Raw genomic sequence first — 24625 nt, 5'->3', positions numbered from 1 at the left:
GCGTGTCTGTGCTGAGGTGCTGTGCGTACCTGGGTTCAGTAGGTGTGTAGGGAGGTTGGAGATGAAGTCAGCGGCTCGGTCTCTGACATCCTGGTCCTCGTCCTGCAGTAGAGTGAACAGACCTCTCCACAGAGACACTGTGTGGGACACACCTGGCACAATCAAAACTTCATTAGGACACAGACAGATGTATGAAAACGTATTAAAACTGCATTCGCATTCGCCACAGTCCGTTTTTACCGGTTTAAAGTTCAACTCGTCTATTTTTCTTTTTCGGACGGGTTGCATATGCACAAAGGTTTTTTGGCGGACAATAATCGCCGTTGTCCAGCATCCTTCCGCGGATGACTCCAATTTAAAAAAAGCATCGTCTACCTGTAATTTTCATACACACAATCTGTGTGGCTGTGTCCTTACAAACACAACCAGAAACTACCAACACAAACCAAAAACAAACAACTGTAGCTTCCACAAATACATTCAACTTCCATATAGGCCTACTCACCCAATGGTAGGTTGGGGCTGGTCAACAGGGTGGGTGTGGCGTTGACCAGTACCTCTGCAGCCATCATCTTGACCTCAGCATTTTGCTCCACACCGCAGGACTGAGACACCAGCGCCCCCCAGCGCCCCAGACACGCTACTGCAGCCACACCCTGATCGGAGAAGGACATAAACACAGACAAACTTATGTCACTGCAGGGCATGGTAGACGCACACAATTTCCCAGCTGGATCATTGGTGGTTCTTACCTGAGGGTCACTGTGTACTAGGTGCACCACCAATCTAGAGGCCAGGGTCAGGGAAGCACAGTGCAACTCCACACTGGAATACAACACACAAACACATTATGACAACAGTAAAACACAAGGACAGTGTGAGCTCTTTATCAACTCAACACTGCAGTAACACACTGCACAAAGAAAACGAGCGCCTACACATCACCATTCAATAAAGCTGTGTGTAAAAACTCACACAGAGCTAACGTATCAAATATTTGTCACGTGCGCCGAATACAACTGATGCAGAATTCACCGGGAAATGGTTGCTTAAGAGCCCTTCCCAACGACGCAGTTTAAAAATAAATCATAAAACAGTAACAAGAGGAATAAAATAAAATACACAGAACAAAAATATAAACACAGCATGTAAAGTGTTGGTCCATGTTTCATGAGGTGAAATAAAAGATTAGAGAAATATTTAATATGCACAAATAAACTTATTTCTCTCAGGTGTAGCATATCAAGAAGCGGATTAAACAGCATGATCATTACACAGGTGCACCTTGTGCTGGGGACAATAAAAGGCCACTAAAAATTTGCAGTTGTGTCACACAACACAATGCCACAGATGTCTCAAGTTGAGGGAGCAGGCAATTGACATGCTGACTACAGGAATGTCCACCAGAGCTGTTGCCAGAGAACTGAATGTTAATTTCTCTACCATAAGCCACCTCCAATGTCATTTTATAGAATTTGGCAGTACGCCCAACTAGCCTCACAACCGCAGACCAAGTGTATGGTGTTGTGTGGGCGAGCTGTTTGCGGATGTTAATGTTGGTGATGGGGTTATGATATGGGCAGGCATAAGCTACGGACAACGAACACAATTGCATTTTATCTACGGCAATTTGAATGCACCGAGATGCCGTGACGAGATCCTCATGTTTCAGCATGATAATGCACAGCCCCATGTCACAAGGATCTGTACACAATTCCTGGAGGCTGAACATGTCCCAGTTCTTCCATGGGCTGCATACTCAGACATTGGGGATGGTCTCGATCGACGTGTATGACAATGCGTTCCAGTTCCCGCCAGTATGCAGAAAATTCACACAGCCACTGAAGAGTAGTTGGACAACATCTCACAGGCCACAATCAACAGCCTGATCAACTCTATGCTACGCTGTGTCACGCTGGATGAGGCAAATGGTGGTCACACCAGATACTGTGATCCACACCCCTACCTTTTTTTAAAGTTATCTGTGACCAACAGATGCATATCTGTATTCCCAGTCATGTGAACGCCATAGATAGGGGCCGAATACATTTATTTAAATTGACCGATTTCCTTATATGAACTGTAACTCAGTAAAATCTTTGGAATTGTTGCATGTTGCATTACCAATCAATGTGCAGAGGTATAAAGTATTTGAGTTAGATACAGTGCCTTCAAAAAGCATTCACACCCCTTGACTTTCTCCATCTTTTTTTGTGTTACAGCCTGAATTTTAAAAAATGGCACACAATACCCCATAACGTCAAAGTGGAATACTATTTTTTTTTATAAAAAAATGTTTTATTATAATTTTGTTTATTTTTTTTACAAATGAATAAATAATGAAAAGCTGTAATGTCTTGAGTCAAGTATTCCAAGTATACCCCTTTGTTACGGCAAGCCTAAATAAGTTCAGGAAATTAGCTTAAGTCACATAATAAGATGCATGGACACACTTTGTGAGCAATAATAGTATTTAACATTATTTTTGAATGAATAACTCATCTCTGTACCCCCCCACACAATTATCTGTAAGGTCCCTCAGCCGAGCAGTGAATTTCAAACAGATTCAACCACAAAGACCAGGGTTGTTTTCCAATGCCTCGCAAAGAAGGGCACCTATTGGTAAAAAAAACAAGCAGACATTGAATATCCCTTTCAGCATGGTGAAGTTATTTATTACACTTTGGATGGTGTATCAATACACCCAGTCACTAAAAGATACAGGTGGCCTTTCTAACTCAGTTGCCGGAGAGGAAGGAAACAAGGGATTTCACCATGGTGACTTTAAAACAGAGTTGAATGGCTGTGATATGAGAAAACTGTGGATGGATCAACAATATTATAGCTACTCCACAATACTAACCCAAATGACAGAGTGAAAAGGAAGCCTGTACAGAATACAAATATTCCAAAACTTGCATTCTGTTTGCAACAAAGCACTAAAGTAATACTACAAAAAAATGTGGCAAAGCAATTCACTTTTTGTCCTGAATACAAACATTTATGTTTGAGGGCAAATCCAATACAGTACACTACCAATCTCCATATTTTCAAACATAGTGGAGGTTGCATCATGTTACGGGTGTGCTTGTAATCGTTAAGGACTTTGGAGTTTCAGGATGAAAAAAATTGAATGGCGCAAAGCACAGGCAAAATCCTAGAGCATAACCTGGTTCAGTCAGCTTTCCACCAGACACTGGGAGATTAATTCACCTTTCAATCACATCCAGAAGCTTGTTTCGGTCATAGCAGACGGTAGCAGCAACATTATGTGCAAAATGAGTTACAAACAATGCGAAAAAAGCCCATAAAACGGCAGCCATCCTCTCCAGCGCCACTATTATAAGCAGGACAATAAGCAAAAACACAAGGCCAAATCTATACTGGAGTTTTGAAAAAGTATAAATAAAAACAAAAAAGCCCCGGAAATATCACATTTACATAAGTATTCAGACCCTTCTCAGTACTTTGTTTTAGCACCTTTGGCAGCGATTACAGCCTCACATCTTCTTGGGTATGACGCTACAAGCTTGGCACACCTGTATTTGGGGAGTTTCTCCCATTCTTCCCTGAAAAACATCCCCACAGCATGATGCTGCCACCACCATGCTTCACCGTAGAGATGGTGCTAGATTTCCTCCAGATGTGACACTTGGCATTCAGGCCAAACAGTTCAATCTAGGTTTCATCAGACCAGAGAATCTTGTATCTCATGGTCTGAGTCCTTTAGGTGCCTTTTGGCGAACTCCAAGTGGGCGGTCATGTGCCTTTTGGGCTGTCATGTGCCTTTTACTGAGGAGTTGCTTCCGTCTGGCCACTCTACTGTAAATGCCTGATTGGTGGAGTACTGCAGAGATGGGAGAACCTTCCAGAAGGACAACCACCTCCACAGAGGAACTATAGAGCTCTGTCAGAGTGACCATTGGGTTCTTGGTTCTACATCTACATTGCTTGCTGTTTGAGGTTTTAGGCTGGGTTTCTGTACAGCACTTTGTGACATCGGCTGATGTAAAAAGGGCTTTATAAATACATTTGATTGATTGATTGGTCACCTCCCTGACCAAGGCCCTTCTCCTCCGATTGCTCAATTTGGCCAGCTCTTGGAAGAGTCTTAGTGGTTACAAACTTCTTCCATTTAAGAATGATGAAGGCCATTGTGTTCTTGGGGACCTTCAATGCTGCAGTAATTATTTGGTACCCTTCCCCAGATCTGTGCCTCGACACAATCCTGTCTCGGAGCTCTACGGACAATTCCTTCGACCTCATGGCTTGGTTTTTGCTCCGACATGGACTGTCAACTGTGGGACCTTATATAGACAGGTGTGTGCCTTTCTAAATCATGTCCCATAAATTGAATTTACCACAGGTGGACTCCAGTCAAGCTATAGAAACAGCTAGGATGATCAATGGAAACAGGATGCACCTGAGCTCAATTTCAAGTCTCATAGCAAAGTGTCTGAATACTTATGTAAATAAGGAATTTGTCTTATTTTTTTAAATAAATTTGTAAAATTTCTTTAAAAAATGTTTTTTTCTTTGTCATTATGGGGTAGTGTGTGTAGATTGATGATGCAAAAAAATATTAAATACATTTTAGAATAAGGCTGTAACGTAACAAAATGTGGAAAAAGGGGTCTGAATTCTTTCAGAATGCACTAGTCTATTGAGTGTGCGTCGGGTCACTGCAAGATAGTTTGGGTATCATTAATTGACTATTTAGCAATCTGGCTATTTAGCAGTAGTATGGCTCTGGGGGTAGAAGCTGTCTCTGTAGTGCTTTGCGGTCAAAGGCAGTGCAATTAGCCACACCAAGGGGTTTTTCAGCCAGTCAAGATGCTCTTGTTGGTGCAGCTGTATAACTTTTTGAGGATCCGAGGACCCGTGCCAAATCTTTTCAGACTCCTGAGGGGAAAGTGGTGCTGCCGTGCCCTCTTCACGACTGTGTGGACAATGTTAAATCCTTAGTGATGTGGACGCCAGGGAACTTGAAGCTCTTGACCCACTCCACAACAGTTGCTGTCCGTCAGCCACAACATGCTTCATACAGATTGTGGCATGGTCATTTTATTATAATTAGAGGCAAGTCTTTGTAATTTAATCCTTATTCTCTTCTCTCACTGTTAAAACAGTGGTGTGTGTGTGTGTGTGTGTGTGTGTACAGAGGTGTGGGGTGTCCCACAGGTACTGGGAGGGGGACACAATTCAGTCCCATTCAAAATCCTATTTTCCCTAACCACTAACCACAAAACTTAACCTTAACCTTAAAACTAACCCTAATTCTAACCATCACTCTAACCTTAACCCCCTAGAAATACCATTTGACCTTATGGGGACTAACAAAATGTTGTCAGTTGGTAAAAATGTTGTTCATTTACTATTCTTGTGGGGACCAGTAAACACGTCAACGCGCACACACACACACACACACACACGGATGAACACACACAGTCGGCCAGATCTCCACACCTGTCGCCAAGTGCACGGGCCAGTCGGGCAGCTAACATAAGACCCGGAGTGAAGGGAGAGCTGGGTAAGTCTATCTCCTTAATCCCCGGCTTTGGCTCTGAATACAGGAGTGGCATCCTCACAACCACACGTATGTGGGTCCTTTCATAGACGGACAGAGAGAGCGAAGAGGGAAAGAAGGGAGGCAGCACCTCACCTACTGTGCTCCCACCTCTCCATTCTAGCCTGTACATCAATCATGGATGGCTTAGGCCTGTTTTGGCAGCAGGCTTTCACTGCTAGTCCACATCTGTTGTTTACAAAGCATGTGACAAATAACATTCGATTTGAGGACAGGGCACCATTACCAGCGGCCATTTTGAGGTCATTCCTAAAGTTACCTCCCCTATTTCCCAACGTCCTCATAACATAAAGTGCCTTACAAAAGTATTCAGACCCCTTGGATTTCTTCAATGTTATTTTGTTACAAAGTGGGATTAAAATTGATTTGTCATTTTTTGTCAACAATCTACTAAAAAATCTACTAAAAAATATATATGTAAAAAAAAGATGAATACGTAACTATAATAGTCAACCCCTTTATTCAGGCAAGCCTAAATTAGTTCAGGAGTTCAATTTGGCTTAAGAAATCACATAGGTTATATTGACTCACTGTGTGAAATAATAAGGGTTGACATGATTTTTGAATGACTAACCCTTTCTCTGTCCCTCATACATTCATCTGTAAGGTCCCTTAGTCAAGTATTTATTTGAAAAACAGACTCAACTACAAACACCAGGGAGCTTTTCGAAAGCTTCATAAAGAAGGGCAGTGATTGGTAGATGGTTAACAATAACAAATCAGACATTGAATACAATGAGTGTACAAAACATTAGGAACACCTTCCTAATATTGAGTTGTACCTCTTTTGCCCTGAGAACAGCCTCAATTCGTCGGGGCATGGACTACAAGGTTGTCGAAAGCGTTCTACAGGGATGATGGTCCATTTTGACTCCAATGCTTCCAACAGTTGTGTCAAGTTGTCTGGATGTGTTTTGTGTGGTGCACCATTCCTGATACACACGGGGAACAGTTCACCGTGAAAAACCCAGCAGCGTTGCAGTTCTTGACACACTCAAACTGTTGCGCCTGGCACCTACTACCATACCCTGTTCAAAGGCACTTTGAATCTTTTGTCTTGTCCATTCACCCTCTGAATGGCACACATACACCATCCATGTCTCAACTGTTTCAAGCCTTAAGAAATCCTTCTTTAACCTGTCTCCTCCCCTTCATCTACACTGATTTGAAGTGGATTTAACAAGTGACATCAAAAAAGGAATAATAGCTTGCACCTGGAGTCACCTGGTCAGTCTATGTCAAGGAAATAATTCCTAATATTTGTACATTCAGTGTATATTTTTAAGCATGGTCGAGTTATTTATGCTATGGATTATGTATTAACTTCTTATGGCTGGGGGCGCTATTTTTACGTTCGGATGAAAAGCGTGCCCAGAGAAAACTGCCTGCTACTCAGGCCCAGAAGCTAAGATATGCATATTATTATATTTGGATAGAAAACACTCTGAAGTTTCTAAAACTTTGAATGATGTCTGTGAGTATAACAGAACTCATTTGGCAGGCAAAAACCTGAGAAAACAATCCAACCAGGAAGTGGGAAATCTGAGGTTTGTAGGTTAAGTCTTTGCCTATCCAAGACACAGTGTAAATTTGGTCCGATTGCACTTCCTAAGGCTTCCACTAGATGTCAACAGTCTTTAGAACCTTGTTTCAGGCTTCTAATGTGAATGGGGAGCGAATAAGAGCTGTTTGACTAAGGGGTCTGGCAGAATGCCATGAGCTAAGTCAGGCGTGCGGCCGTGAGAGCGAGCTCTGTTCCTTTTCATTTCTAAAGACAAAGGAATTGTCCGGTTGAAACATTAAAGATTTATGATAAAAACATCCTAAAGATTTATTCTATACATCGTTTGACATGTTTCTACAAACTGTAATAGAACTTTTTGGACTTTTCGTCTAGACTTAGAGCTCGCGCGGTGTGCATTTGGATTACTGGACTAAACGGGCGAACGAAAAGGAGGTATTTGGACATAAATGATGGACTTTATCAAACAAAACAAACATTTATTGTGGAACTGGGATTCCTGGGAGTGCATTCCGATGAAGATCATCAAGGGTAAGTGAATATTTATAATGCTATTTCTGACTCCACAACATGGCGGGTTTACTGTGATTTACTCCCCTGTGAAAAGGTTACGTGTGTTAATATGTATAAAAAAATATGTATAAATAAATAAAAAACATGGCGGGTATGGCTTGTTTTGGTGCCGGAGCGCTGTACTCAGATTATTGCATGGTGTGCTTTTGCCATAAAGCTTTTTTGAAATCTGACACAGCGGTTGCATTAAGGAGAAGTATATCTTTAATTCTGTGCATAACAGTTGTATCGTTTATCAAAGTTTATGATGAGTATTTCTGTAAATTGATGTGGCTCTCTGCAAAATCACCGGATGTTTTGGAGGCAAAACATTACTGAACATAACGCGCCAATGTAAACTGAGATTTTTGGATATAAATATGAACTTTATCGAGCATACATGTATTGTGTAACATGAAGTCCTATGAGTGCCATCTGATGAAGATCATCAAAGGTTAGTGAATAATTTTATCTCTATTTCTGCTTTTTGTGACTCCTCTCTTTGGCTGGAAAAATGGCTGTGTTTTTCTGTGACTAGACGCTGACCTAACATAATCAGATGGTGTGCTTTCGTCGTAAAGCCTTTTTGAAATCGGACACTGTGGTGGGATTAACAACAAGTTTATCTTAAAATGGTGTATAATATTTGTATGTTTGAGTAATTTTAATTATGAGATTTCTGTTGTTTGAATTTGTCGCCCTGCACTTTCACTGGCTGTTGTCAAATCGATGCCGTTAACGGGATTTCAGCCGTAAGAAGTTAAACCACCCAGACACATCAAATTCAGTGTTTATTCTGAACAGAGCTACAGGACAGCAATGAAACTGCTCAGGATGTTAACTCAACAAAATTGGTGATTTTAAAACAGTTCCCGTGTTCAACGGCTGTGACAGGAGAAACGGAGGCTGGATGAACAACATTGTAGTGGCTCCACAATAATGACGTAAATGAATACAAAAAAGAAAAGAATACAAATATACAGAATACAAATATTCAAAAACTCGCATCTTGTATGCAACAAGGCACTAAAGTAACACTGGAATAAAAAAAACACAGCAAAGGAATACCATTTTTATCTTAAATGCAAAGCCTTATGCTTGGGGCAAATCCAACAACCCATCACTGATTAACTGCCTCCTTATTTTCAAGCATTGTGGTGGCTGCATCATGGTATGGGTATGCTTGACGTCGGCAAATAGTGGGTTTTTCAGGATAAAAATAAATGGAAAGTCGCTAAGCACATGCAAAATCCGAGAGGAAAACCTGCTTCAGTCTGCTTTATACCTGACACTGGGAGAAGAATTCCCCTTTGAGCAGGACAATAACCTACAACAAGGCCAAATCTACAGTTGTTGCTTACCAAGAAGACAATGAATGTTCCTGAGTTGACAAGTTACAGTTTTGACTTAAATCTGCTTGAAAATCTATGGCAAGACTTGAAAATTGCTGTCTAGCCATGATCCAACATTTTGATAGAGCTCGAAGAATTATGAAAAGAACGGGCTAATTTTGCACAATCCAGGTATGTAAAGCTCTTAGAGACTTATCCAAGAAAACTCAGAGCTGTAATCGCTGCCAAAGGAGACAGCGACTCCACTGCCCGCAACGTACTACAGAGCGTTGTACGCTCATCCGAATACTGCCTACCCTCCGGGACACCTACAACACCAGGTGTCGCAGAAAGGCCAAGCAGATCGTCAGGGACTTCAGCCACCCGAGCCACGGCCTGTTTTTCCTGCTTCCATCACTCAGACGTGGGCAGTACAGGAGCATCATGTCTACAACTAACAGACTGGCCAATAGCATCTACCACCAGACCATCAGGCTGTCAAATAGTCAGCTACCTGCTCCCCCTGTCCCTCAGACCCCCCCCCCAATACACTGCAACTACATCTGCAACCGTGTGCGTTTAATTCTAAGGTATTTTCTTTTCTATTGACTCAGGAAGCTGAATACTTATACCATGACAAATTTCTATCAAAAATCTAATCTTCCACTTTGACAGAGTATTTTGTGTAGATTGTTGACAAAAATGTACAATTAAATCCATTGTAATCCCACTTTCTAACAAAAAAATACAAGGGGTATGAATACTTTTGAAAGGCACTGCACAGCTGGAAGAGAGTGTGACCTGCTTATGTCACAAAGTCTCACAGGCTGGACTGGGAGAAGTTCAAGAGCACTATGCCCGATATTGAAAGTAATGGAATCTTAAGAATGGAATTATAGGCTGATGGGATAAGAAGAGAAAGCACTCAATGAGTCAGTGAGGTGGACGTGCTGTGGCTTTCTGACGGCGATCCTAACCCATCCTAAACTCAACTTTTGTGAAGGATTGTGCAGTTAGACCCGAATCACACTAGCGTGCCGAGTCTGCTGACCTGAACCATTACTGTGCTGGTTTTCCACATTGCCTTCAAGCATGGCTTCAACAACTATGGCGGTGGATGCGCAACCAGGCCAGCCTTGGCGTGATTGGCTTGACTCAGCTCAGTAGTGTGAAAAGGGTAACAGTGTATTGATGTTTCAGGCCCTTGGTGGGTGGGCTCACCTGTGGGCAAAGTCTTCCGCCAGAGTGAGAACCCGCTCCAGGACCTCTGCCTGGGTCAGAGTCCGCAGACCGTCCCTCCACAGCAGGTCAGAGTTCACGCTGAGGACAGACAGCACCTGCAGCACCTGAGGAAAGAGGGATGGAGAGGGAGAGAGAGCGAGAAAGAGAAGGAGAGAAATAGAGTAAGAGGACTGAGCAGCACCACATCTGAGTACTCAAATACACGATTCAAGGTTTGTATTCGATTACTAATAATTGAATACAAGTAATCGAAATTACTGGTTCAATCCCAGGCTGTGTCGTGACCGGGAGTCCCATAGAGCGGCGCACAATTGGCCCAGCGGCGCACAATTGGCCCAGCGTCGTCCGGGTTTGGCCGGGGTAGGCCGTCACTGTAAATAAGAATTTGTTCTTAACTGACTTGCCTAGTTAAATAAAATAGAGGTGAAGTGAGAGCAGGATTTTTTCCTGACTAATGTCTCGTCTTGAACATGAACAACTGGGTCCTAGCTTCAGGCCCACAGCTCTGGTGTCTGTCCTGTGTGAGTTGGCACTCTGCCCTGGAGATATTTTTACCCCTCTGGACGTTCAGATCCTCCCAGCTAACCCAAACCACGGGCACACAGCTGACACACACACATCCTGTACCTCTGTGTGTGTTTCTGGCTTTCATCCCTTTCGCTCACTCTCTGCCTCATCGCTAGATCTGTCAACCCGTCTGTCCTTCTCTCCCTTTCCCCTTATCCACTTTCCAGGACCTGACTACATCTCCCTTCCTCCAGTCCCACCTCAACCGAGGGGATCGGCCGAGCGAGTCGATGGAGGAAGGAGTTGTTTTCCTTCAGAAACCACAACACCTGTTGACATTCCTTCTGCATATTTCTTTGATGATCATTTATTTTTAAAGCATGGAGCTGTTATTGAAGCTTTAAAATGATCCCTGTATGGGGTTAGAGGGATAGCAGTGTGAGTGGGTGTCAGTCTGGACGGGACGTGAGCAGGTTCTACGGCTTCTGTGGCCTCAGCTTGTGAGAGTGCTGCCGTCTCAGACAAATATTAAAGTAGTACGATTTTTAGCCTCTGGTCTCTCTGCTGCTTCATGGCTTTTCATTTTTACTACCCCCTTTAATGGGCTCCTGTCTCACCATGTACTGAAATCACACACACTCCTAAAACACACACATAGCCCTAACAGCAACCTCCCTGACACACACAAACACACACTAGGGAAGTGCACGGTTATTTGAATATCTGAACAGACGTTAGTGTGAGTACTTGTGTGGATTTATTTCTAATGTTAATTTTTAATGTTTATTATTTTTTATTTGACCCCCTTTTCTCCCTAATGCAGTTACGATCTCATCTCATCGCTGCAACGGGCTCGGGAGAGGCGAAGGTCGAGTCATGCATCCCCTGAAACATGACCCGCCTAACCGCGCTTCTTAACATCCACCCGCTTAACCCGGAAGCCAGCTGCACCAACGTGTCGGAGGAAACACCGTTCAACTGATGACCGAAGTCAGCCTGCAGGCGCCCGGCCCGCCACAAGGAGTCACTAGAGCGTGATGAGCCAAGTAAAGCCCCCCGGGCCAAACCCTCCCCTAACCCGGACGACACTGGGCCAATTGTGCACCGCTCTATGCGACTCCCGGTCACGATACAGCCTGGGATTGAACCCGGGTCTGTAGTGACGCCTCAAGCACTCGGGAGGCCCTTTATAGGCCTATTTTAACACTGAAACAGCTTTTTCTAAATGAAATTAAAATATCCATGTGACACTGATACATACAAGGATATACCATGACATTATTCATTTTATAAAACAAACTTCTCAATATCGTTTTTATGACATGAGCCCCATACAAAAGGCCGGTAGCCGACGTGTAGCTTGGCCAATCAAAGTAGCAAAGAGGCTCAAGTGGGTCGCAAGTGGAGTGAGAGTTCACTAACGCAATGCAAGATGGAATAACATTACGGAATTAAAAGTTACAGAAATGAGAAGTAGCAGGCTACAACGAGCAACTAACAGGTAGGCTGTTTTATCTGAATGGGCTTGGGGAGAAAGCACAGCATGTGGCCTTCATTAGCCTAGCTAGCTTCTCAAGGCAACTCCAGTCAAGACCGGCACTGTTATACGGGATGACAAACAACATTACAAGTTAGCTATTCTTGGCTGTAGCTGAGCAGCGTTGCTCTTCTCTGCCTGTCTGCTTGCTCCCATCTCACCGCCACCTCCGTAGCTGCAGCAATAGAGCTCCAGCCTCACCCTCATCGCAGCAGTGCTCAGGTTAAAACCGGAAGTAAAAGTAACTGAACGTGTATTTTGAAGATCCAGATATCCAACAAAAACATTCATGATACTCTTCCGAGTAGTGTAATTATTTCAAACCCTCATACCCCCCACCCACACACCTTACTCAGCAAATAGCAGTTCCGTCTGAGACTTGTAAAGCACTCTAAAGCTGTAAAGTGAGAAACTGGGCTGAGGAGGATTGCAGGTCAGTCTCACAGGAAGCTGAATGCCCTGCTCCTGCTCTTTTAAAGGCCAACAGATCCAACCCACAGAGGAAGTCGGGCCCAAACGCAGTGTTTTCTTCCAGAATGCTTTACTGGAGCAGAGGGCTAGCCATGGAAACGGTGTCCTTGGCGCGGAGAGATGCGGCTTAACGGACCGGCTGGTTAAACATTAACGGCTGGGCAATAAAACAGCTTTCAATGAGACACACACATGCGCGCACGCACACACCATTCCCAGCAGTGACGAGTCTTGTCAACTCTTACACAGCTTCATGATAAGAATGGCAGGGCAAAGATTTGGGTAATGGATGGCTGTCCAGTGTTTATGAGGAATTGAAATATGATTCTAGCTGAAATAAACAGGTTGCCTTTTCACTTAAACCTCCACTGTGTGCAGGAGGTGCTACCTGGTGGAGGAGTGGAAAGTTACCAAACCTCAGAGGGACCGAGGAGGGAGGAAGGGAGGGGGAGAGGCGTAGCCATATGGCGCTAGAAGACTCTCACGCAATACTAAAGAAAACAGATTTCTACACGTAATCAATTTGTTATAATGGTCTTGAGTTTGTCACTGGGGAGAGGGAGGATGAACACAATTGAGAAGGGTGGACTTGTAGGTTTGATTCCCCCCCCATAGGCTTCATAAAACACCAGCTACATGACCAACTACCGAATAACCATATCAACATGTTTAAGAGCCCTGGAGTTCATGCTTAAAACATGACCAGACCAGAGGGAAAAACTCTGGTCCTAGTGGCCCTCCCCATTTCGTCTTACCTTGGCCAGAGACTGAGGGTGGGCCTCATGCAGGGCCAGGGTAGTGAGGTTTGAGATGATGGTCTCCTGGGGCCAGGGAGAGCTTCTCTCCCCCTCTCCATCCCTCTCCCCCTCATCCCTCTCTCTTTCCAGCCTCCTCAGGACCTCTTCCAGGGCCAGCTCACGGACTTCGTAGTGCGGGCACTGCAGCAGACACCCCAGGAGCAGGGGTCCTCGCGACGTGGTGCCATCCTCCCCCATGCCCCACAGCAGTGGGCTTTCCACGCTGGCGCTGAGTGCCAGGCGTGCCAGGCTGAGGAGATACTGGGTGGTGCCGGGGGGGCCTGAGGGACCACACACAGCAGAGGGGCCTCCAGGGGTCACCAGCTCAGAGGCCATCAGGAGTGCCAGCGTTTCCTCACGCAGCTCCTTTAGCTCGGAGTCTAAGGAGAGACGGAAAACAGGTAGCGGACATTCGCATGCACACAAACACACACACTTGAGGGAGGTGCTGCCAACCTCTGGGGTGTACAGGTGACAGATGTCCCGCCTTGTTGTACTCTGTTGGCCTGGCTCCTCATTGTGCCAGTCACTTCACACCTCCACACTCAGTCCGTCTGCCCTGTCTAGGCTCCAGTGGTTGATAGACATACAATGACCTCACACGTACCCACACCAGTTCTCCCTGAAGCACAGCTTTACCGCGCTACCAGGACGTTTTTTGGTAAGTCAATATCTTTCTGTAGCTCCATCCCCAACCCCCTACTACAATGCTTCAAAATCCAAGACATCTCACAGGGCCTCCTTTCACAGCCAGGTTAATATTAACACACCACCTCCCTCCACCCCCAAGAAGACAAAAAACTGTGCAACTCAACCTGGCCCCCGAGCGCCACTCAACATGGGCCAGACAAAAAGGGAAATGCTGCATTCCCCCGGGGACGGTCTAGGGTTACCGCGGAGATGGGCCGGGTTACCGTGGAACCAGATCCTCAAAGGGTCCGGCGGCCACATGAGCGGCCCGTAATGGCCATAATGGGAGGACAGTAATGACAACGAGACGAGAGAGGAGGGACCGGTGGGATGAGGATGACTGGAGACAAATGGGAGCTTGTCACAGAGAGAGAGCGAGAGAGCGAGAGAGAGAGAGAGAAGAGCCGCATGTCTGCATTTGGGGGAAGGACACTGCGACCCTATCAGGGTTGTCAGGCCTTTCCTCTCAGTTAAACCCCATGTAGAAGTAGCCACACGTGCACAGACACTCAATCCAGATCTTACACAACTCTACCGTACCAGTGTTCCACAACCCCAGAGGCAGGACGGAGCAGCAGGGAGACGGCAACTACCCAAACAGAGCTGGAGGGAAGTGAAGCAAGTCAAACAAACAGGGAGCAGCCCAAACTCCTGACTTCCCTTTCAACTAGGTCAGGAAACTGATGTTAGGGAGGGAGAGAGAGAGGGGGAGACAAATAGAGAGAGAGGGAAAACATAATTAGGCTGAGAGCAGCGCTGTTTTTATAATGACATTCATCAAAATAGGAGGGGGGGGGGGGGGCACAGCCGGGATTCAGTGAGGAAATTAAAGGCGTCCCACCACAAACTGGCTGTGTGTGTGTGGACACTGGATGCCAAAGGCCAGTATCTCTGTGTGTGTGTGTGTGTCTTTCTAACGACTTCTCACTTTCGTAACACATGACCAGACAGCAGTCATAGGAAACACACAGTCGGTCCTACAGAAGAACCACAGTACGACAGTGGACCATACTCAAAACAGGCCCGGGGCACATCGACTGACCACTGGTTCTAAAATGACTCAATAGCCTGTCCAGTTTGGCAGTGGGCCTTACAAATACTAAAACATAACACAATATAACAGAAATATCCATGATACAACACCATTTTTCACCATCATGATTTTCATTCAAAAACCAGCATTGACAAACCTGAAACACACTGAACGTGGAAATGGGAGCGTTTGTGAGAGCGAGTACGTGAGAGAATTATATCGGCACTATGTGTGTGGGTCTACTCAAAACACGTCAAATATTTAAACAAAAATGAAACCACATTTGGTTTAAATAAACTTTGCCAGGGTAACACTGCACTGCTTTAAAACGTGTAAATATCCATCCGGCATGGTGTATTTAGACTAAAAGTAAACAAACTTCTCGCTGTGTAGACTTTCATAATCCAATCCAAGATGTATCGTAAACGCCCAGTCCAACTCACAACCCATTTCCTTTCGCTCCCTCTTAGAAAGTGTCTGTGTGAAAGCAAACTTGTGTGAGGCTGTGAGGTTATACGTGTTTGTTATGTTATGCACTGGGAAGGTATGTGTGTCAGAATAAATGATTGTGCTGGTGTGTGTGTCTGTGTTTGTGTGTGAGTGAAATATATCCTGATATATGCAAGCCCACTATGTAAGAAAGATGTGGGGGTGTGTGTACATACTGCTGGAGTCATGGCCCGTGCTGACCCTGTCCGGGGTGTGTATATACATTAGGAGCCTGGTTAAAACAAAGTTAAGGATAGAGTACTGTGCTGCCCTACTCAATACGTGTGTGTGTGTGCGTGTGTGTGTGTGAGTATCTATGTATGGCCGTACTTCAGTTTCTTGAGTTTACCAGTACACATTCACAGCTGGATTTTACATCATTCTCCCCCGTCATTACCCAAACTGTGAAAAACAAACCCCAGACGGTGTGTGTGTGTGTGTGTGTGTCTCTGTCTGTCTGTGCTGCAGATGTGCTCTTTCCCATGATGGAGGAGCCTGTACAACCTGCTGGCATCGCTCCCTCTAATTACCTTACAGGCCCTGGGTGGGTGGGTGTGTGTCGGAGCATGTTTTTGAGACGGTTTGTGTCTATGGGAATGTGTGTGTTGATGATTGGTGTGTGTGATGGGCACAACCTCTGATAATACAAACACATGTGATTCAACACTAGGATCAGATCCAGATATGTGGCTGCTAACCACTTTTGAGTGCGTGTGTGTTTAACTGAGATATTTTAAGGTGGATTGAGTCGCGTGAATAACCCATCTGAGAGGTAAGGATAGTGCTGGCCATGGAGTCAGTGGGGTTGGATTTCAGAAACAGACAGAGCGAGAGACAGAGCGAGCGAGAGACAGAGCGAGCGAGAGACAGAGCGAGCGAGAGACAGAGCGAGCGACAGAGCAAGCGACAGAGCGCTCCTACAGACGGAGACAGAGCCAGAGGGAGAGAGAGCTCCTACAGACAGAGCCAGAGGGAGAGAGAGCTCCTACAGACAGAGCCAGAGAGAGAGAGAGAGCTCCTACAGACGGAGACAGAGCCAGAGAGAGAGAGAGCTCCTACAGACAGAGCCAGAGAGAGAGAGAGAGCTCCTACAGACGGAGACAGAGCCAGAGAGAGAGAGAGAGCTCCTACAGACGGAGACAGAGCCAGAGAGAGAGAGAGAGCTCCTACAGACGGAGACAGAGTGAGCTCCTACAGACAGAGACAGAGCCAGAGAGAGAGAGAGCTCCTACAGACGAAGACAGAGCCAGAGAGAGCTCCTACAGACGGAGACAGAGCGAGCTCCTACAGACAGAGACAGAGCCAGAGAGAGCTCCTACAGACGGAGACAGAGCGAGAGAGAGAGAGACAGAGAGCTCCTACAGACGGAGACAGAGCCAGAGAGAGAGAGACAGAGACAGCTCCTACAGACGGAGACAGAGCGAGCTCCTACAGACAAAGACAGAGCCAGAGAGAGAGAGAGAGAGCTCCTACAGACGGAGACAGAGCCAGAGAGAGAGAGACAGAGACAGCTCCTACAGACGGAGACAGAGCGAGCTCCTACAGACGGAGACAGAGCCAGAGAGAGAGAGCTCCTACAGACGGAGACAGAGAGAGAGAAAGCTCCTACAGACAGAGACAGAGCCAGAGAGAGAGAGACAGCTCCTACAGACGGAGACAGAGCCAGAGAGAGAGAGAAAGCTCCTACAGACAGAGACAGAGCCAGAGAGAGAGAGAGAGCTCCTACAGACGGAGACAGAGCCAGAGAGAGAGAGAGCTCCTACAGACGGAGACAGAGCCAGAGAGAGAGAGAGCTCCTACAGACGGAGACAGAGCCTGAGAGAGAGAGAGCTCCTACAGACGGAGACAGAGCGAGCTCCTACAGACGGAGACAGAGCCAGAGAGAGAGAGAGCTCCTACAGACAGAGCCAGAGAGAGAGAGCTCCTAACTCCAAAATGTGCTGCTGCTGTTTTTACTGGCTTGGTTGGAGCAGAGGGGGGAGGGATCAACTGTGCCGCCGCCAAGAGCCCCCCCCACCCTTCTCCTTCACCCCTCAGAGATGTGTTGGTTACACAGCGATGTGACTGTCTGCAGGAACTGCCCAATACATTTCCAGTTCCTACTTAGTGGATGATGCCAGTAAAAGTGAAAAAGGATGATTCTTCCCCCTCCCCACAGGTAAACGGCACTCTAACCCATAACAGTCTAAGCCCTGTCTACGACAAGGGAGGGAGGGTTCTACGAAGCTAAATGGAATTGTTAAGGTCATACCAAGGACCATTTTGATATTTGATTTTGAATTTTAAGACCCCTTTAAGTAACCCCAAAAATACGTAAACATTTTTGACGAAAAAATATTTTGGGCATTATTGCTATTAGCCCCTAAAAACGCACTGAATAACAGATTCACTACATGAACCAAGAGATAGTCCCCTACAAAAAAATCTAAAGTATTTTATGGATTTTTTAATCATTATGCTAATTAGGTAGAGGAGGACAGAGGGATGGGGCAGTTGGGCTGAGAGGGGTTTGGAGGCTGCGGTGTATTTGTTATGTAAGGGCTGAATGCAGACTTGTTTTAAACAGCCGTAAACGTTTCCACTGGCCGGGACATGTGTTGAGCACATGGACCAAAAACACACACACACACAACACCCCTCCTCCTTTAACTGGGTCACAGGCACAATCCCGCCATCTGTCAGAGGCTCGCCTTCGGTTTCACATTCTTCCTTTGTGGAGACCCTGATCACGCAGACGAACACACACACACGCGCGCGCGCACCCACTTCAGACACTTCCCTAAATCACCCAGGCCACAAACCAACCAAAATGGAGGACAGTTGGACAGGCCATGCCAACACACGTCAGTTATTATTAAGAAAATGGAGAGGTCATTCTAAGTGATCGAAGTGAACTCTCCAGACCAGAGATAAGCCAGACGTTTGTTATGGCACAACATTCACCAGGGTATAGAAATCACCTTCATGAAAGGCTTGGCCAAAAATGTGTGAACAAAACCGCATTTTACCGCTATTTTTACTCCAGGGGTTTCTTATGTCCCTCCCTCCACCTCAAACAAAACTTGTTTCCATATCAAACCAACTCAAATGTGTTCCCTGCCATACTTGGAAGGGTCACATTCAGTTGGCATCAAAAGAGAGAAAACCGTTTGAAAAGGAGGCAACAGTAAAACCTGAACTTGAAGCACTTTTCCATTTTCTCCATTGTCTTGCCTAACGAAGGAAGTGGGAGGCAGTGCCACACATCCGTTGTCTGTCTGGTTCACTTACCTCCAACAGGAGCAGCCAGGGGTCCACACACGGCCCCCAGCACGTCCACAAACACAGCTCGGGTCACTAAACACAGGTTCTGCCTGGAAACAGGAGGGAGATGTTGAGGAGGAAGAGGATGTGCGAGAGGATGGAGGGAGAAAGGAGAAAAGAGACCGAACAATCAGGTTTCACTGTTCTTTGACTTGAGGCGTATTTTCTGCTTTATTCAAAAGATACCCATAACAATACAAGAGTCATCTGTTGACAAAATCGAATTCTCACAGTCAGTTGTCTGTACCAAGGTGAGCGTTAGAACTGAGCATTGCGCTAGATGTGAGTCACTGTTATTTGGATAAAACCTTCAAAATGGTTCCTTTAAGCTAATTTATGACATTGCTGGGAGTGTGCAATTATTTTTTTTCATTACCATGTAATTTTTGAATGTTCTCCATAGTTATGTACTTGAAAATGTATCAATTGACCAATTCGGCACATTTGGGCAAACTTGATAAAACATTTTGAACAGTAATACAATGGTTCATTGGATCAGTCTAAAATGTGCATATATACTGCTGCCATCTAGTGGCCAAAATCTAAATTGCGCCTGGACTCCTAAGTGACAAACCCTGTTCAGAACCCTGTCTTTCAAAGATAATTTGTAAAAATGTAAAAACTTCACATATCTTTATTGTGAAGGGTTTAAACACCGTTTCCCATGCTTGTTCAATGAACCATAAACAATTAATGAACATGCACCTGTGGATCGGTCATTAAGACACTAACAGCTTACAGACGGTAGGCAATAAAGTCACAATTATGAAAACTTAGGACACTAAAGAGGCCTTTCTACGGACTCTGAAAAACACCAAAAGAAAGATGCCCAGGGTCCCTGCTCATCTGCATCTGCGTGAATGTGCCTTAGGCACTTGATTTTGACCCCCTTTTTGTTCAGGTACACATTATTCCATTTCTGTTAGTCACATGTCTGTGGAACTTGTTCAGTTTATGTCTAAGTTGTTGAATCTTGTTACGTTCATACAAATATTTACACATGTTAAGTTTGCTGAAAATAAATACAGTTGACAGTGAGAGGACGTTACTTTTTTTGCTGAGTTTATAATGGCCTCTTGCATTTCAAAGATTTTAAAATTTTTTTTAAAATGTTTTTTTTCCTTTGTATTATCTTCTACCAGATCTAATGTGCTATATTCTCCTATATTAATTTCACATTTCCACAAACTTCAAAGTGTTTGATTTCAAATGGTATCAAGAATATGCATATCCTTGCTTCAGGTCCTGAGCTAGACAGTTAGATTTGGGTATGTCATTTTAGGCGAAAACTGAAAAAAAGGGTACGATCCCTAAGAGGTTTTAATCGCTCAACACAGAATAGCCACATGTGCGCGCTCCCTCAAATCATTTGGAGAAAATATCCTTTCTATTTTATTCAGCTTTGTTCATTTGTATTCGTCATACTATAAAATAATACCATGGAATTCTAAGCAAATCTTATCTGCTAAATGAACTAGTGTAGCCCACAGCCATATGGCATAGCCAGATCAGGGCCTAACATAAGGACAACTCAGAGTATGCTATTTTGTTCTTCTGAAATAGGAAACATGAAGAAAATGTAGTCTGAGAACGGTCTATTGTGATGGTGTAGGCTATATTACATGGATTTATTAGACTTTTAAAAATGGAACATCAGTGGCTTGTAGGCTATACATGGAAACCAGGAGATGCTTAATGTGTTTATGTTGATTAACAGTCAATTACTGCGATACCGGCAGTTATTTGCTTGACAATCACCGGCTGATGAAACTTCGTGACCGCCACATCCCTATTCAGGAAGATGATGAAATCCCAGGATAGAGGCGGTCACATGAGATGCCAAAGGGCATACACAGTCCCATCGTCTCCACGGTGTGTGTAATATGTCCGTGAGTCACCAGAGAGACTTCTGCAAATATACATGAACGTAACTGTGTGTATGTCCAACAGACACCAGAGCAGCGTGTGTGTGTGTGTGTGTGTTCATCAAGCGTGTGACCACAGCGTTCGACCTCAGCGCTGCGAAAGCCCACAAGCGCGTGTGTGAGAACAAGGGGACCAGTGTGTGATGTTGACGTCACATTTTCATCACTCGGATATTAAACACACACACACACAGGAAGAGAAGAGTGAGACTTAAGTGAGAACAGATTTGTAAAGGGATGAGCCTCATCCCAACCTGGCTGTTCCAGCACTGCGAAGCTTTATTTAAGATCCTGAAGTGTCAGGGTCCTGGGTGGGGCAGCGGTCAAAAGCACTGCACTGCAGTACTGGGGTACAACCGACAGGACCGGGAGATCCCATAGGACGACAAACAGCACCACCCGGGGTAGGGGAGGGTTTGGCCCATGGCTTCCCTTGGCTCATCATGCTCTAGCGACTATTTGTGCCAGGGTCGGGTGCCTGCAAGCTGACACAGGTAGTCAATCGAATGGTGTTTCCTCTGACACATTGGTAGAGCTGACATCCGTGGTTAAGCGAGCAGTAAAATAAAAAAGTAGGAGGCTAGGTGGGTCATGTTTCAGAGGACACGTGACTCGACCTTCGCCTCTCCCGAGCCCATTGAGGAGTTGCAGAGGTGTGCCAAGGGACCTAGTTCAGGAAGATACGCTTGTGGCCATACCCAACTGAACACGCCTGTTCAGGGTCAGGGCCTAGTAAAGCGTCAGATGTCAAGCCAAACAATGCACTCCATATGATCCTTAGGCATTAGTAATGGCCACATCCAGGTAACTGCCAAAATAAAGCAAACACCAACATAAAGTGTCTTCATAGGGCGTTGGGCCTCCACTAGTTAGAACAGCTTCAATGCACCTTGGCATAGATTCTACATGTCTGGAACTCTATTGGAGGGATGCAACACCATTCTTGCCTGAGAAATTCCATCATTTGGTGTTTTGTTGATGGTGGAAAACGTCGTCTCAGGCACCACTCCAGAACCTCCCATAAGTGTTCAGTTGGGTTGAGATCCGGTGACAGACGGCCATGATATATGGTTAACATTCTTTTAATGCTCATCAAACCATTCAGTTACCACTCATGCCCTTTGGATGGGGACATTGTCATCCTATGGGGCCTATGGGGCCATAGCCATGGTAGCCAAAATAATGGCATGCCCAGCATTAATATACATGACCCTAAGCATGATGGGATGTTAACTTCAGGAACCACACCTGTGTGGAAGCACCTGCTTTCAATATACTTTGTATCCCTCATTTAAGTGTTTCCATTCTTTTGGTTACCTGTAATGAAGACACTGGTATGGTAAACCATTCAAAAGTGTGTTAGTATGGGCCTCTGTAGTCAACGTTGAATACACTGGGAGAGCAGGCAGCCATTTTGACGGTCAGTAGCCTAATGCTGACTCATTCTAGCATATGAAAACTTTAGTGACCGCAAGCCTAAAAAATTGGAGGGTAACAACTGACTCAAGCTAGAATTCAATGGTTATGCAGTCATACATTGACATACCATGGAATTGTTTTACTTTGTGTGCACATAAGGCGTTTTCGCACATAGTTTTGAGCTATAATTTGGCTCTATAAGTTATTTGTTACATTGTATTTTTTCCCCCATTTGGTCCAGTTGGTTTCACATTGCCAAAATAAACAAAAAAAAAATCCGTAGGCTTTCACACCAAATTGGTTTGGTACGTTTTTTCCAAACTCTGGTGCGTTTACCTCCTAAGTTCGGTAAGTTTGGACTGGCGCACTTAACGTGGTTCGCTCAAAAAGAGTTGTCTCGGTCCGATTTAATTGGCACGGTGGTGCGGTTCGCGGCACAAACAGAGGAAATGAACCAGAGTCGCGCATTAATATTGGTTGTTTGACTGCAAGCACTTTATGAAATGCACGCAGCATCATAACTTGAGACATTCTGTGAGTAACAGGGCATTTATGAGTTCATTAGGGGAGACGGGGGCTATACCAAAGATACAGGCTACTGATGGCCTATTCACGTCACAGTTAGAGCACTGTTTCCTTCTGCATGTTGTTGGAAGACCAAAGTGAAAGTAAAATTAAGATTGGGACACAAAGTGATGCTTCATGATAATCATAAATGGATTTAACGTGAGCGTGAGCAAATGACTTGCATGGACAAGTGGTTTTGTCTAGGAATTTTTGTTTGTTTGACATTTGGCAATGTGAAACCAACCAGACGAAATGAAAAAAATACAATGCTACAAATAGTGAAACTGATTCGAACTATAGCTCAAAACCATGCGTGTGAAAACGCCCTTAGAAGATTTGTTTGCGGTGTTTGAATTCCTATTTGACAATGCCCACATCGCAATCGCTAATGTTAGGTAAAGGATGCTTTAAATGAGCTCAGTTGTAGACTGCCCCTAGGACTGTTTCCACTAGGGTGGGGGGGTAGAGTCTCTCTGCCCCACCGCCAGCGTGTGCGTCCTGGATCTCTGCAGGGGGCTGTGAAGCGGCAAGCGATCAAACGGACAGATGGTGCAGCGCCTGAGCGAACAAGTATCCACCTCGGCATCTTAATAAGGAGTCACTGGGACCAAGCGCAGCAAGCTAGCTAATCCCCTCCACACCCCTCTGTGCTATCTCCTGCTTACCTGGTCAGGCCCTGGTTTGGGGCAGAAAGATTGGTGGTTGTGGTGGGGGGGTTGCTTCCTTTGAAATGGAAGCCTGTGTGGGGTGTGAAGGGAACTGAGCCAAAGAGGGGATGGTCAGTGGAAAAATAAGCTATTCTTAATATCAGGAACGGATGGTTATCTGTGTTGTGGTGTGTGTGTGTGTGCGTGAGAGAGCGAGCGAGCAAATGAGTGGTGACCTGGAGGCGAGCCACAGTCGTGGGCGCAGGGCTTGGCTGATGTCACTTCCTGCCGCCTGGGGTCTGTGTGTATCCGTCTGGTAGGAGCGCAGCAGGAACAGCACCTAGACCCCACACACACACACACACACACACACACACACACACACACACACACACACACACACACACACACACACACACACACACACACACACACACACACACACACACACACACACACACACACACACACACACACACACACACACACACACGTCATTTCAACTGGTTAAGTAATAACAGTGTGTGTAGCTGAACGACCGAGGCGTGAAGTGCCGTGCGTTCGACTAGGCAAACAATCGCTGAGGTTTGGAGACGATCACAAACAAAGTCAAAGTAGTTTACATTGGCCTGAAAAATGTTGTGTGCAGTTACCAAGTGGCTGTTTGGGAACAAGAAAGACATAACAACGTTTTGTTACGTGCATTACAAAATGGCCGAATGATAATATTACTCAGTTGAGATTAGGGTTGCACATTGAGGAATATTCAGAGGTGGAAACTTTCCATGGGAATATATGGGAATTTATATTAATACCATTTAAAATGTAGATGTTTCCAGCATTGGATATATTTAACATATCATATGGAGACAGAAACATAACACTTTTACCTTGTCATAAGTAGACATAATTGCAAATGATTAAATCCATCCAATAGAAATAAAACTATTAAAATGTAGTTATGAATTGAACTTTAATTAAATGAGTTGACTCTTCACATTGGATG

At 45.0% G+C, this 24625-nt stretch overlaps 1 protein-coding gene across 1 annotated transcript in view; it reads right to left on the bottom strand.

Moving 5' to 3' along the window:
* LOC139562707 (tRNA (32-2'-O)-methyltransferase regulator THADA-like) overlaps positions 1 to 24625 on the bottom strand; it is a 98708-nt gene that overhangs the window by 19459 nt on the left and 54624 nt on the right. Inside the window, exons 30-36 of the mRNA XM_071380655.1 lie at positions 23856 to 23959; positions 19029 to 19111; positions 13505 to 13926; positions 10214 to 10338; positions 753 to 825; positions 506 to 656; positions 30 to 152 (exon numbers count right to left, since the gene is read on the bottom strand). Coding sequence (XP_071236756.1) covers positions 30 to 152; positions 506 to 656; positions 753 to 825; positions 10214 to 10338; positions 13505 to 13926; positions 19029 to 19111; positions 23856 to 23959 — 1081 coding nt within the window. The remainder of the gene's footprint in view (positions 1 to 29; positions 153 to 505; positions 657 to 752; positions 826 to 10213; positions 10339 to 13504; positions 13927 to 19028; positions 19112 to 23855; positions 23960 to 24625) is intronic.

The sequence above is a fragment of the Salvelinus alpinus genome, chromosome 32, assembly GCF_045679555.1.
Source record: "Salvelinus alpinus chromosome 32, SLU_Salpinus.1, whole genome shotgun sequence".
Classification (NCBI taxonomy): domain Eukaryota; kingdom Metazoa; phylum Chordata; class Actinopteri; order Salmoniformes; family Salmonidae; genus Salvelinus; species Salvelinus alpinus.
The sequence above is the reverse complement of the archived record's forward strand: the minus strand, read 5'-3'. Positions and strand labels throughout refer to the sequence as shown.